The sequence below is a fragment of the Chelmon rostratus genome, chromosome 23 (assembly GCF_017976325.1).
Source record: "Chelmon rostratus isolate fCheRos1 chromosome 23, fCheRos1.pri, whole genome shotgun sequence".
NCBI classification, from domain to species: Eukaryota; Metazoa; Chordata; class Actinopteri; order Chaetodontiformes; family Chaetodontidae; genus Chelmon; species Chelmon rostratus.
The window spans coordinates 4,884,037-4,897,799 of NC_055680.1; the positions used below are offsets into that span (position 1 = coordinate 4,884,037).

General features: G+C 43.1%; 3 protein-coding genes across 5 annotated transcripts; 1 reads left to right on the plus strand and 2 right to left on the minus strand.

Annotated features, from left to right (window-relative positions):
- Positions 1–1,928: 1,928 nt before the first annotated feature.
- On the plus strand, positions 1,929–5,682 carry LOC121626570 (prostaglandin D2 receptor 2-like). 2 transcript variants are annotated; one of them, XM_041965155.1, is made up of 2 exons: positions 1,929–1,981; positions 3,299–5,682. In XM_041965155.1, the coding sequence occupies exon 2, from the start codon at positions 3,378–3,380 to the stop codon at positions 4,512–4,514; it is 1,137 nt and encodes a 378-aa protein (XP_041821089.1). In that variant the 5' UTR covers positions 1,929–1,981; positions 3,299–3,377; the 3' UTR covers positions 4,515–5,682. The 2 variants fall into 2 exon arrangements, with proteins under 2 accessions (XP_041821089.1, XP_041821090.1); XM_041965156.1 differs by lacking the exon at positions 1,929–1,981 and adding an exon at positions 2,750–2,852.
- Positions 3,904–7,940, minus strand: si:dkey-165a24.9 (probable G-protein coupled receptor 132). Its single transcript, XM_041965157.1, has 3 exons — positions 7,823–7,940; positions 6,899–7,737; positions 3,904–6,487 (listed from the first exon to the last, which is right to left on the minus strand). Exons 2-3 carry the CDS (start codon positions 7,477–7,479, stop codon positions 6,064–6,066), a joined length of 1,005 nt encoding a protein of 334 aa, XP_041821091.1. The 5' UTR covers positions 7,480–7,737; positions 7,823–7,940; the 3' UTR covers positions 3,904–6,063.
- A 2,756-nt stretch (positions 7,941–10,696) lies between these two features.
- Positions 10,697–13,626, minus strand: ugt5g1 (UDP glucuronosyltransferase 5 family, polypeptide G1). 2 transcript variants are annotated; one of them, XM_041965154.1, is made up of 2 exons: positions 13,597–13,626; positions 10,697–12,427 (listed from the first exon to the last, which is right to left on the minus strand). In XM_041965154.1, exon 2 carries the CDS (start codon positions 12,422–12,424, stop codon positions 10,838–10,840), a length of 1,587 nt encoding a protein of 528 aa, XP_041821088.1. In that variant the 5' UTR covers positions 12,425–12,427; positions 13,597–13,626; the 3' UTR covers positions 10,697–10,837. The 2 variants fall into 2 exon arrangements, with proteins under 2 accessions (XP_041821088.1, XP_041821087.1); XM_041965153.1 differs by lacking the exon at positions 13,597–13,626 and adding an exon at positions 13,136–13,461.
- Positions 13,627–13,763: the final 137 nt, after the last annotated feature.

A 13,763-nucleotide genomic window follows, 5' to 3' on the forward strand; every position in this document is an offset into this window, starting at 1 on the left:
CTATGTACACTGTGTACAGAGTATAAAAATGATTTTGCCTTGAGAAGGATGGCTTGGTTTTTGAATTGCACATGAGTAAGATATGGATAATAAAATGCAGTGATTCTGTGCTGCTGCACAGTAGAAAATATATAACTTGGTAAAAAAAAAAAAAAGAAGAGAAGAAGAAGTTGGCCCTTGTCTTTTCAAAGTTTTAACTAAAAAAGACACATATGGGTCCTGTCAGATATCACCATACATATGGACATATTTGGGAACATACAGTTCATAACTTACCTTCATCAACCTGGTTTCTACACAGTAAATTAGCTCACTATTCGCTACATATCATCACATTATATTCACTGACAGTTATGGTTCTTGCATAATATATTCTATTTATAATGCCTTAAAGTGACTTTCCTAAAAGTTGTATTTAATGACATCAAATCAATAGAGACTGGATCAATGTTTTGGAATCTGACTTGAAAAGTAGGTCAGTCATAGGTGTACTGTGACATCCACTGACAGATATATGAACAATGATTGCAAGTCTGATCTTGTGCAGCAGACTGATTAAGAGATTATTCTGACGTAAAAACTGACTTTTACTCTTTGTTTTACTTGTTAGTGTTGAGGACCAGTGTTCGGTGGTTTTGTCGCTTTATCATTGGTGCCATGTCATTGGATGTAAAAGTGGTGGTGACTTGTATTATATCAACACAGATAAAAGAGAGAGAAAGTTGCATCGTTCAATCACACATTGGTAATAGATTTGATGGATTCTCACAAAGGGGACCTGACACAAGTATGACAACACTAAATATGTCAATGCGCTAGTAGACCAGCAGGTGTCAGTGTAATCCTCAAACACAGCACACATCACACTGATGAGAGTTTACCTTCTTGTGTCTCACCATATGAGAGCCTCACTTGTCGCTATGTTTGGCAACTTCTGTATTGCTTGCTGTCTCATTCTTTGAGGTTTTTAGTGTTGCTTTTGTACAACATTAAGTTTTTTCTCTTCCATGCTAATATAGAGGTTTCTGATGGTCATAGAAACTCTAACGAAAGATTAAGTCTGCTAAGATGAATTTTATCTGGAAGTGTGACTTTCTTTTTTTTTCTCTGGTGGGAGGAAGGGGAGAGAGACTGGGATTTAGAACAATAATATACGTAGGTTAGATTAGACATGCCATAAGCATTGACCAGTCTTTGAGACACCCTCGATGTGGGCAGTGTCTCTGATGTGCCACACATGATCAGTGTTGGCTCTGGCTGCACCTGAACACCTGCCACAGGATTTCTGTCCAGCAGTTAACCACCTGAGAACTGTCGCAGTTGTGCAGATGGGGGAAACAAGGAAGCAAGGGCTTGCACCCAAATGCAGACTACAAAGCCAGAGCAGGTGTAGCTCAAATTATTTATTAACCAAAAGAAAATAGAAAGAAATCAGTCCAAACAGGCAAACAAATCCAAACAGTCACAAAGACAAGCACTTTTGATTCCTTAGCTTGTGAATTTCTCCATATTTCTGGTTATCTGTTGTTTTGCTGTTATTTTCTGCGAATTCAGGCCAGCGTGTTGTGTTCATTCTGGTATTCTTTGATGTTCATACTGCTGCCATTGAAGTCATTTTTGAAGTGGTTTGGCAAAAGGGCATCAAACACCTTTCTGATGCAACACAGGAACAACTTATGCACAACAAAATCTGTAGCAGTAATTCAGATAATTCTGCACTGCTGTAGACAAGCCTAAGTTCACATCATAATGTTGAAACTTCAACTCTCATTTCTTCACACCAGTCGACCAAACAGACTTTATTTATATCGGCCTGACTCTCAGAGGTCTTGTCAAATTAGGTTGGTTTGACACTTTTGACACGTGCCTCATATTCTGAGAAGTCTCCTTTTGAGGTTTGTGACTTCCGAGCCCGTAAGGCAGAATGTAAGAACTCAACATGACAAAGACTTGATCAGATCTGCCAGAGAGGGAGAAATAGGTAAGTGATTTAGAGGAGGTTTGCCTGGGGTTACACAGAAGGGGAAAGGGCTTCTTTCTTTTCACAAGTTTCATTTTCAAAATCGGTGTCTTGCAATGAGACACTAGTGTCATTTTGTCACTCAATGATTCATGTGTGTTGGAATTGGCTGAAAAATTGTCTTTTGAGTTCTTTTAGCAAAAGGACAATCTTAAGGGGCCAGTCTTCGCCAAGGGGCCAATTGTATTCGCTGTCTGTTTTGTTGCTTTGCAGAGTTTGCATGGCAAACGGCCGTGCGATGGGCGAAGCTTACCATGTTTTCACTTAGGGCTGAAAACAAGTGACATGTACTCAGCATTAAAAAAGACATATTTTAAGGGGGGGTGGGGGAGGAACAAACAAACTACAAAACCAATGCCGTTTAGCAATTGTGTTAACCTTTGTGAGATTAGTGATATAATGTGTGAAATGTATCAACATGCACACATATTTTAATGAGGTTTTGCTATGTGATCAGATAAGACAGGCTTACAGTTACACAACTGACCTTGAAAAGATTCTGTAGAATTGTAGAGAGGATGTGGCAAATGTGACAGATAAGAATGAAAAGAAATACAGTGGCACCACATTGGCTGCAAACAGAATAATACATGCCCCTTTCAGCGGTAGAACTGCTTTGAAACAGACAAAAGTACGGTTTTTCCACTTCCGGTTCGCACCCAACAATTAAATTTTGGTTTATTACAATAAAACCCATTTTTTTTCTCAGAGTCTGCAAAGGTGGATAGTTATTGGGTAGGGACATTTGCAGTAATTATACACTACTGATGAGGATATATACAGAAAGGGCTGTTACCATCTTTCCTTGGGAAAAATATCACCTTCTAATGAGGTAAAATGTTGACAAATTGCAACTAATGGTGTTCGAATTGTTAGTGAATTATTTATTAATGCCTTACAGCTAAGTAATAATCCAGGTTGTGAAATTTTAGTTGCAAAAGACAATAAAGAAACAAAAGGGCGTTTTGCATGCAGAACCCTCAGTCAGCTGCAAAACAACACACCCATGTATTTGAGCTTAGAGCAGCCGACCACTAATTCAACTTTAACTCTTATTGCAATTAATTGAAATTGTGATTTTTTTTAATAGAATAAACGAAATATCTCAGTGGTATTAAGTAAGCTCTTAGAGCTAAAACTTTCCATATAACCTCTGAGCCCTGAGATCACACACACAAACACAAACTAAAACAGAAAAATACTCTTGCTTTTTCAGTTGCTGTTACTTAATATTTTGGTTTTCCTGTTTAGTTTTACATGTTCTCATCTCTGTTGTAGATTTCAGCAGCGTGAAGCACAAGGCTAAGTTAAAGGACATCATCTCAGTAGGGCATCAAGACGTTTTTCCTCTGAGACGATGTCTTGTCTTGTCAGCCAGAGGGCAAATATCAGCAGCAGCCCATCAAACCAAACAGCCAAGATGGGTTCTATGAGTGTTTTTACTATTTCCCTCCATGGCTTGTTCTCCTCCATTGGTATTATAGAAAACCTCCTCATCCTCGGAGTAGTGGGCTTCCATGTTCGCCGCTCTGTCATCAGTGTCTGGATCCTGAACCTTGCAGCCTCAGACCTACTGGCCACTGCTTCCCTGCCCTTCTTCACCCTCTATATGGCCCGTGGGAACACCTGGACATTGGGCGCAACCTTCTGCCGCATCCATTCCTCCATCTTCTTCCTCAACATGTTTGTCAGTGGCTTCCTGTTGGCGGCCATTTCTCTTGACCGCTGCCTGGTGGTGGTGAGACCAGTCTGGGCCCAGAACTACCGGAATGTCCAACTAGTGGGGAAAGTATGTGGGATGATCTGGGCCTTGGCTGTGCTCTGTACTATCCCCTTCTACATATTCCGTGACATCATTCACCAACCTAACGGCAAGATCCAGTGTTATTACAGTTATGCTCGATTCCTCCCCAGGGAGCCCTATGACCTGGGATCTTTATGTAAGCAGCGCAAGGAGGCCTTGGCCTTCATGAAGCTCTTTTTAGCCTTCCTGATCCCTCTACTGATCATCATCCTCAGCTATTCTGCTGTGAATGCCAGCTTGGCGCGCAGAGGCTGTCGACGTCCCTACCGCTTTGTTCGGCTTGTAGTGGCCGTGGTGGTGACCTTTGTACTCTGCTGGGCTCCGTACCACTTCTTCATCATCATTGAGGTGATGGCCCCCGCTGCACATCCTGCACAGACATTTGCAGGCAAGGCCCTACCAATTGCTGCAACCATCGGTTTCTTTAACAGTGTCCTGAACCCCATCCTGTATGTGTTCAGCTGCCCTGACCTGTGCAATAAAATAAGACATTCTCTGGGCGCAGTGATGGAGAGTGTTCTGGCTGAAGATCTGGCAGAGCTGGCCCGACGCCGCAGCACCGCTCGCAGCTCTATCAGCACCACCAGCAATGTGATGAAACCGAGAGGTTCTCTTCCAACCTTGACTCTGAAAGTAGAGGAGCAAGAGCAAGAGCAAGATGAGAGTCTTGCTGAGCTTGCTCAGAACTGAATGGAAATGTACAGCAAACTCTCTAATAGTGGCCAGGCTTTTATGTAACTCCATCTGCGCAGTCTTTATTTTAAATAGGCCTATATAGGAGCCAGGCCTTTATTTGTAATGTTGTAGTTTGTACTTTGCAACAATAGCTTATCATGTTTTCCTTATCTACTCCTTTTTGAATTTGCTGTTCATTTAAACACAAAACTTAATCCATTTTTATATGTTGTCTTTACACATTGAGGATAATGAACTTTTCAAAGCATTGCTCTCATCAGTACAACAGTCATTACATACTCATCAATCTGCTGCTGAGAAAGAGTTTCCACCCCCCTCCTGTCACTTCCTGAATCCATATTGTTTCCATTTTGCTGTTATTGTTGTTGTTGTTTTTATTTGAGTTGATGTTGAGATACTGTCAGTGCAACACAACAATTCATATACTGATGTTGCAAATGAAAACCCATCCACAAGGTGTGAAGCTGTTCACCACATGAATGTGATGGTTGAGGCCATTGAGAGTGGCTGATGGATGACAGAGGCAGATTTCCATTTGACTGATAATAACAATACTGGCAGTTTATTCCAATGTTTTGGCAGCAGAAGAAGTAAATGAATGATGAGGAAATATCCCAAACAAATGAAAAAGGAATTAAATCCCATTCTCTGTCATCAGATCATTATTATGTTTAACACAATGAACTATAATTTCAACAAACTTTCAAATTAGAATATAGCCCTCCTCAATATTTTCTACCTGGTCTTTATTAACATCTGACCATTATCACTGCAGCATAAATTGATATATTCCCAGGAGCATCCAAGGATGTAGTCAGTGTTGTAGACAAATGAATGACAACTGCAACAAAACAAAAACTGAAAAGATTCAGCATTCTGTGTGAGTTTCTGCTTTGACTTGGATTAATGTGTATATTTGGTCGAATGGCCCCTACAGTATTGCTTCCCTTTAGTTTCTTTCTTTGTAAAAGGAGTTTAGAGTCGAGATGTGTCTCACTAGATGTTGTCATTATGAGCTGACAAGAGCAAATATTTGGAGATACATTATGATTTAGCTATTTTTATAAATCTTTCCATTGTACTCACAACAGAGAGAACGTTCACCTGCTTCATTGTCCGTATAATGACTGTACGTTTTAATACTGTGACATTAATAAATAAAAAGAAATGGTGTTATAGTGTGACATTTCAAGCACAGCACCTTCATCCTTAGGTGTCTGTTCTGATTCACAGCTATTCTATTTTTAAAATGATGGACAGTACGCATTAACACTTTGAAACCTGTGTGTGATAAACACAGATGTTTCCATTTCCGTCTTACTCTGAGACAGTATTTAGTTCATGTGAAACTAAAATCTTAACTAGAGGAATTACTTTAGCTCAGCAGGTTGAAACACTGAGGCAAATTAGTGTATTCACTGAGAGGTGAAACTCATCCACAGAAAGTATAAATGTGCATTTCCACTGGGTGGCACAACTGCTTTGACTCAATATCAGGTCTGTGGTCAAATCCAAGTTTAAATACACCTTATATTATCTTCTATCAGAGTTGTAGAAGATTATTATGTCCAATTTCGTTCTCACCCTGGCTGTCTGGGTGAGATGTGATACTGAGGGTTATCTTTTTGCGGGCGTTTTTCCCCCTTCCCAAACAGGGCAGGGATTTTTGCAGCTCTAGCCGAGCATCAGGACACAAGAAGATGTAGAAGAGGGGATCCAGTAGGGTGTTTAGGCTGGTCAGGCCGTAGCAGAGGCGATAGACGAGGAAGATGGAACGCTCCAGTCCGCAAGGCTCATCAGTCAGCAGCAAGGAGACAAATCTGTATCCACCCACGAGGTGATAGGGTCCAAACACAACAATGAAGTTGACAGTGATCACGACAAGGATGCCCACAATTTTGTGCCGCTCATGGTCAGAGAGGGATGGAGATCGCCGGAGGGTCATCCCAATGTGTGCTGAGGTGTAGCTAAGGAGGGAAGCAGAGCTGAAGGTGAGAACTCAGCCTGTCAACCATCAGAATATACAAAATGTATAGTGTCCCCTCAGGATAGAGAAATCTGAGGTTTCCTTTGTTAAACTGTACACCTCAAAAACAAGGAAAAGTAGCTCAGTATCAGAAGATTTCTCTGATGTTTTGTACATTCACTCATGTTCACGTTCATGTTTTCAGATTTAACCCTCATTTTAGCAATTGTCTCCATAAGCTTTACCTCCAAATTTAACGCCTGCATTACTTAGACATGAAAGAAGTTCTTGTGCATTAGTAAAAGCTGACTAATTTTAGTACAAAGCCTTTACATGAACTGGTTTGGAGGCACAGTATTACATTTGGGACAAAAGAGGAGCATCTTCACTGGGATCTTGGGGGTAAACTCACCCTAGTATGGCACATGGCAGCAGAAAGCCGAGGGCCACGGTGATGATCTTGAAGTGGGCATATCTAGGGCTGACGGGGTACTGCTCCAGACACAGCCGCCTGTCAGAATCAAACAGTGACGGCAGCAGCCCACTCAGGCAGAACAGGAAGGTGAGTGTCCAGACGGCAACACTGGACACTGCTGCCACCCTGACAGTCCGCACACTGCGGCTGCTCAGTGGGTACACGATGGCCAGGCAGCGGTCCAGTGCTATCAGACACAGGAACATGACGCTGGCGTAGACGTTTACGTAGAAGACGTAGCCCACCAGCTCGCAGGTTAGCTGGCCGTAGGGCCAGCGGTGTGCACCTTGAAGATATAGGATCCACAGTGGCAGGGTGAGCAGCTGGAGGAGGTCTGACAGGAGCAGGTTGAGGATGTAGACCAGCTGGCAGCCTCCACCACCGGAGCGGCCTAGGTGGTACAGTCCCCAGAGAGACAGCAGGTTGCTGGGGAGACCCAAAGAGAAGATCACTCCATAGATGCAGGTCAGGCCAAATGTGTCCGTGTCCAAAGGGAGGTTGCAGCTGTCATTGGACATGTCTCTGTTGGTCAAGCATCTGACATGCAAAACTAGTGGTGAACTTGCTCAGGATTATGAGTTGGTGAACCCATTCATTCAGTCCAGGCAAAAGAAAAGACGAGACTTCTCAGTCGTTATCAGTTTGAGCACTTGCTATTTGTCCATTGTGTAAATATTCATAGCTGCATTCTCCTGTGGGAAAGGTCAGGCTCAGATTTAGCGCTGTCGGACAGCCAGTCTTCAGAGCATCCAGGATCCATCAGGGGAAACAAACACCTGCAAAGCAAATAGCAAGAACATTCTCACATGATTTATCATTGGTAGGTACGTGAGCGGTTAAAAGTTAGAAAGTTTCACTCACCTCTCGAGGCGGCGAGACTGACTTTGTTCCACAAAAGCGTGACTGCCCACTCTGCAGCTGGGTGACCTGTGCTCAAGAAATGTTGGGAACACGGTGTCTCGACCGAGCCTTGTCTATTCTGTGATCGCTTCCTCCACAGGAAACCCACTTCTTCAGCTTTAAAGGCAACATCCTGAGGCAGGAGAACGCCTTTCTACCCCAGAACAAAAACATACACTCTCTCTTTCTCTCTGTCCCTCTTACTCCAGCAGTAGACAGGATGATTAAGGTGGACAGGGGCTGTGAGGGGAGGATGTCGGGTGTCCACTAATGCCCTTTAGATTGTAGGTTGCTGGCTACATGCCATTAAACGCATTAACCGTTCTGCTGTCTTTAAACGTGCTTTTCAACACATTTCAGCCTGGAAAAGGACTGGGGTTAGAAATGCAATTATCATTATTACGGCTGGGTTTGCCTCCATAAAAATAGTGTAAGTCAATGCAATATCCTCCTAAGTGACGAACACAAGAATGTGTGTGCAAATACAAAAGCTTAAAACCACAAAAATATGAGAGCATTAACTGAACAAACTGCTTTAGAACAAAGCAGGTGTATTGCAGTAAAGGCTGGGTGTACGGCTTAAATGTGCAGGGCTCAAATAAAATGCAGTTTCACTGAAAACAGTTTTTCTGAACTGAAAGTGCCTTATTGCAAACAGCTAATGTGTGTAATCTACCGAGGGTGAACTTTGCTCAGGCACCACTGGGAGGAAAAAAAAAAAACTTACACAATTGAAATTGTTTTGGGGAAGAATGGGTATGTTGAGACAATGGGTGTTAGGCAGTATTTTTACCACAGGGTTTCAAAGGGAGGTGGGTCAACTCACTCTTTTTGTTTCCCTGAAAATGTCACCAATCTCTGATTTATTGAATGGTCTAAGATTGCAACTAATAAACTGGCCAGTCCCCTGAGGCATTACTGCCACCCGATGCTCTCTTTAGCTATGCATTAGGATATCTTTGTCCTTTTGTGACCACACTGGTCATGAAAATACAGATATAAGCTTTGTACTGCATAGGCAGCAACATCAAGAGGCAGCGTGATGAATAGTTCCTGCAGCAGGCTGTCTGCACACTGCCGGATGTTCTCCGCTGGAATTTCATCTTGTCATGGAAGCTAGAATTGTGTATATGTGAGCTTTGCCAGCCCTGATCATTGGCAATCTGGGATACTGGGCTTTTAGAAACCCAAGGAACAATTAGTCCAACCAGGTCAAAGCTTTAAATCTGGAGCCTGTGCAGCACTGTGGCGTTCTGCAAATTTAAGATCATACAGGAAGCTTCAATGTGAGAACTGGCTACCTCATTTCGACATCCTTCTGCCACCATTCTGATGACAGACATCGTGGTTGTGGCATTTGTTGCATGGGAACAGAGGAAAAGTCTGACTGATTCACCTGTCAGAGTGCCAGCAAGGGGAAAGAAGCAGGAGATTTAGTTAACACACTCAGTGAGACTGACTATTTCGATTAACTTTTCTGAAGCTACAAATACTAAGGAACTACAAGACTACAGTGTTCTTTCTTCCAATATCTGCTAGTTCAGTCCTTTGTAAAGCTGTTTGAGACAAAGGCATGAAGTTGTAAAGCAAATGCTGGAGCTCACACTGCATCTGGGGCCCTCTGTGGGTGGCTCTGTGGAATAAGATGAGAACTACAGTATGTGCTCTGGTTATCAGTGCTCTTATTTCTCCTCTCAATCACCACAATACATTACCCAATCACAGAACAAAAATGTTGTTTTTCCTCTTTACTGATTTCTTTTTTCAGTCCATGCAGTTGAGATAAAATTGCTTCTGCAGCCTAGTGACCAACATACTTTTTCTCCTCAGTGCCCGAGCCCTCTGCTTGACCCGGTCTAAGGTTCTTTTCCAAATTTAGCAGCTACAAAAACAGTGTCCTCACATTTGTTTCTGCTTTGCAACTCTGAAGCGATCTCATGATGAGACTCCACATGTGTTTGCAATTATAATCTGTTTCGAGGAATAGCATTCACGCAGGATTATAATGGACATATCATGTTTATGTTGTCTTTGTAAGTTAGCACATACTCTTCTGCGTGCAAGAAAAAGTGTAGGTGCACCGTTTGCAATAATGTGCAGCTGCTGAGAAAATATGACTGCACTACATTTGTCAACATTGCTTAAATGAAAGACGAGAGCAGAACCAGTTTAATTTGTCTCCACAGTCCCTATGAGCTCTCAGTGTGTTCCTCTCCATGCAAACTGTGTCATACAGGAAGTGAGCAAAAGCAATGATAACAATCTGTCTCTGTTTGATTAAGCACTCAGAATGATGGCATACTTCTGGTGCCACTGTCACAAATCCACAAATCAAACAAATCAAACATCATACCTCTGCAGCTCCTCATAACAAACATTTTCTACCTACCGGGGCTGTTTAGGTCACTTCATGTATGTATGCTGTGAGTTTAGACATAAATACTAACCGGACATTATGTGACAGAGAGATATGAATGAAGTTAGCAGCACTTACTTGACAAAAAGCAGCAGCAGGATCCTCACAACATCACAAAAAAATTATATCAATTACCCAAGATTCAACACAACAGGAACAGAATATAATAAAGGATAACTGTATGATATAAAAACAGATCCAGGTTATGTCTTTTAAAGCATGTAGGACAATATGACTGGCAAATTTCTTCCCCAAAACTGACAAATCTCCCGAGAGGTGAGGCAAACTTTCACTTCTCTTAGCAATTCCCCCGACATCTCTGACAGAAATATTTTAAATTATAAGACTGTCTGCATGTAAAACAATCTCACAACACATTATAGATCGATTAAGAACTTTATTTTCTAGAAAGGGTTAGAATATGATACAGATATTAGATAAGACTTACTGCAGATAAGACTTTATTGATCTCACAATGGAGAAATTCACTAACTAACTATGACTATGAGAGTCAGCAGCTGTTAAACTCTGTCACCAAGCATTAGTCATTTCATAATCAGTTACTCAGCTTTCATCTTTTTTCTGGACTTTCGGCAGCAGAGAAACCTACACACTAAAACTGAAGCCCAGACAAAGGCTCCAATGATGGCCAGAATTAAAACCGCCACATCCAGGCAGAAGTAGGCGTACCAAGGCAGGTTAAAGCCTGCTGACTGCAGATGGGCTGCTCCTTTGTTCCTGATGACATACTCAATCCAGAAGATTGCAGTGTCCATAGGAGACATCGGCTGGTCATGATGTAGCTGTGAGAGATGCTGTATGTTGTTACGATATGAGGGAGTCTCCAGGATGTCCTTTAGAGCCTCCAGGAAGTCTTCCTTGGTGAGTGATTTGGCCTCCACCACCCGAGCTGCCCCGCGCACCTTCAGCCGGTGTAGGTTGTCAAACTGGTCAAAGAGGAGAGGCAGGCCCAGAACAGGAATGCCATGGTAAATGGCCTCATAAATGCCGTTGGTGCCTCCGTGGGCAACAAAGACGCGAGTCTTGGGGTGTCCCAGGAGGTCGTTCTGAGGCAGCCAGTCCACCAGCAGGGTGTTGTTCCCCACGGATGAAGGCTTTTTGCCCGAAAACTTCCACACCACCTTCTGGGGGAGTTGAGCAAAAGCGGCAGCAATGGCCTCTGTGACCTCACGAGGCAGCGCTGACACCAGCGTCCCCAGAGACATGACCACCACACCGTGCTCACCAGAGCTCTGCACGAAGGCTTCCAGCTCAGCAGCTAGGGGACGGGCCTTTCTGCACTGGAAACCACCAATGTAAACCACGTTGGGCATGGTGGGCCGAGGGAACTCAAAGACAAAATTTGCCCTCAGCAGCCAGATATCGGCCGCACGCTGCAAAGACGGCAGGTCGGTTCCAGGAGGGAAGTGTCGCTGGAGCAGATCTGAGTAGGCGGGGTTAATGACTAACTGCTGTTCAGCAACACTATAGAGATAGTGTAACATATTCTTGGTCCTTTCCAGAAAATCCATCTGATCATGAAGTTCGCTTCCTGACACAGGCACGTAGGAGACAGGAGAGGGAGCTATGGTTGAATGGCACTCCCCAGCATTGATCCAGCGCACATTGAAAACCATTGGCAGCTTGAGATAACTACCCAGAAGAATACCTATAGGCAGGCCAGGATCTGTTAACATTAAGTCAAACTTGGCATCTTGCAGCATCTTCATGAAAACAGCATCGTCTAACATTGTCGCAGCTGCTCTGGCCAGCTTCTCATGGCCCAATCCCAACATTGATGTGATCAAGTACTGCTGGCAGAAGGTGCGTATAAAAGACGCCGACCTGCGGCATTCCATTACGTCAAGGAGCATCTCATCGTAGTAGCTCCTGTCTGTTTCATCCTCCAACATGCTAACATGAATAGAAGTATAAATTGAAGAGTTACTGGGGATGTACCAGCTCTTGGTAGAGCGCAGCACGGTGATGTTGTGCCCTCTGGAGTGCAGCTCTCGGAGGATCACCTCCATGTTGATCCAGTGGCTGCCATCAACAGGCACCACCAGAATCCTGCTGCCACTACAGCAAGTGGACCTGAGCAACAGGAGGCAGAGCCCTGTCAGGAATACAGGGATCATGCTGGACATTTCCTACAAGAAACAACAGAGAGCTGTGTGTAAGTGTATTTTTTCACAAAGGAATGCAGTGATGTTCAGGTATATCTCATTAATAACATGCTGTATCTGTAGAATATATATGGATTTGTAGGGATGGTTGTTTGGACAGTCAAGTAAAAACATCAGCAGTAGTATATTGCATATTCATTCATTCAGACACACGGTTAATCAGAGGTTAATAAAGTCAATTAATCATAAAGGAGAACTGTTAATGACAGCATGGTCAGCAGCTGCAGAAGATGAAACTAACCTTTTATTTAACTCGCTTGTGATGACATTTACATGATTGGTTACATACATCTTTTTTTTAAGCCCTTTGACATTGCCATAAAAGATTATAGTTAAAGCTAGTTGATACATGCTTTTGCTATTGTTTGTGTTTAATTATTCAGCGAAATCAAACGCATCACCTTGTTCTTGTTGCAGCGAAAGCTTGAGCTCCACGTCCTGAGTGGGCCAGGATACTGTGTGATGTGTGTTTCCACACAGCTTAACCTTTACACACACAGGCCGTGCTCCACCAGGCCAAAGTCCACTATGCAGACTATAAGTACTCAAAGGCATGTGCATTGTAATTAAGAGTATGTGAATGTTAAAAGCATGGTATAAGTGAGAAGAGTAGAGTGCAGGTAGGTGCCTGGAGGAGTTTTCATGTCTTATAAATCCTACTTGAGTGCTTACGGGCAAGTTCAGCACGATGGACGAGGACACCTCAGGCAGAGCAGGGTGAAAATCCAAACGCGTACACAGTTTGTGTGAGACGGGAGTGGCGGGGAACGAGGGAAGGAGGAAGCAGCAAGGTCACCCAGCGGAGGGAAAAGAAAGTGAGCACTGGTGATAACAATAACCACACGAATCACTGCTCAACAGTCATATCAGTGGACCGCAGCCTTCCCTTCCTCTCCTCTGCCTCTGCGGGGTTACATAAACCTGAGCCAGGGAGCAGCAGTCACCATAACATACATGTTCACCAGAGTGACATACCTGCATTAAGTTGGAGGTAAAAGCACATATGATTGATTTCTTTGCTTGCTGCCTTACTACATATCTTAATATAACAAGAGTTAACAGTTAACTTAACCATTAGTTATGAGCAAAAGTAAATAATAAGACACATTAACATGCAGGTTGCTCCTACTTACAGGGAAGTGAAGCAGAGACCTTTAACTGCAGCTTTCCGGTGAGTGACTGATCAGCTGTGCAGCAACAACCAATCAGAGAGAAGGACTTCATCTCCAGTACCTATGTTCCACGGTACAAGTGACCAGTTTAAGAGCTAAAATGATCCACATTTATCACAAACAGGAAC

Excerpts from the sequence above, each read along its gene's own strand:
- LOC121626570 (XM_041965155.1), top strand. The coding sequence starts at position 3,378 with ATGTCTTGTCTTGTCAGCCAGAGGGCAAATATCAGCAGCAGCCCATCA.
- ugt5g1 (XM_041965154.1), bottom strand. The coding sequence starts at position 12,424 with ATGTCCAGCATGATCCCTGTATTCCTGACAGGGCTCTGCCTCCTGTTG.
- si:dkey-165a24.9 (XM_041965157.1), bottom strand. The coding sequence starts at position 7,479 with ATGTCCAATGACAGCTGCAACCTCCCTTTGGACACGGACACATTTGGC. Across the intron at positions 6,488-6,898 it reads CTGCCATGTGCCATACTAGG|CTACACCTCAGCACACATTG; the intron begins GTGAGTTTACCC and ends TTCCCTCCTTAG.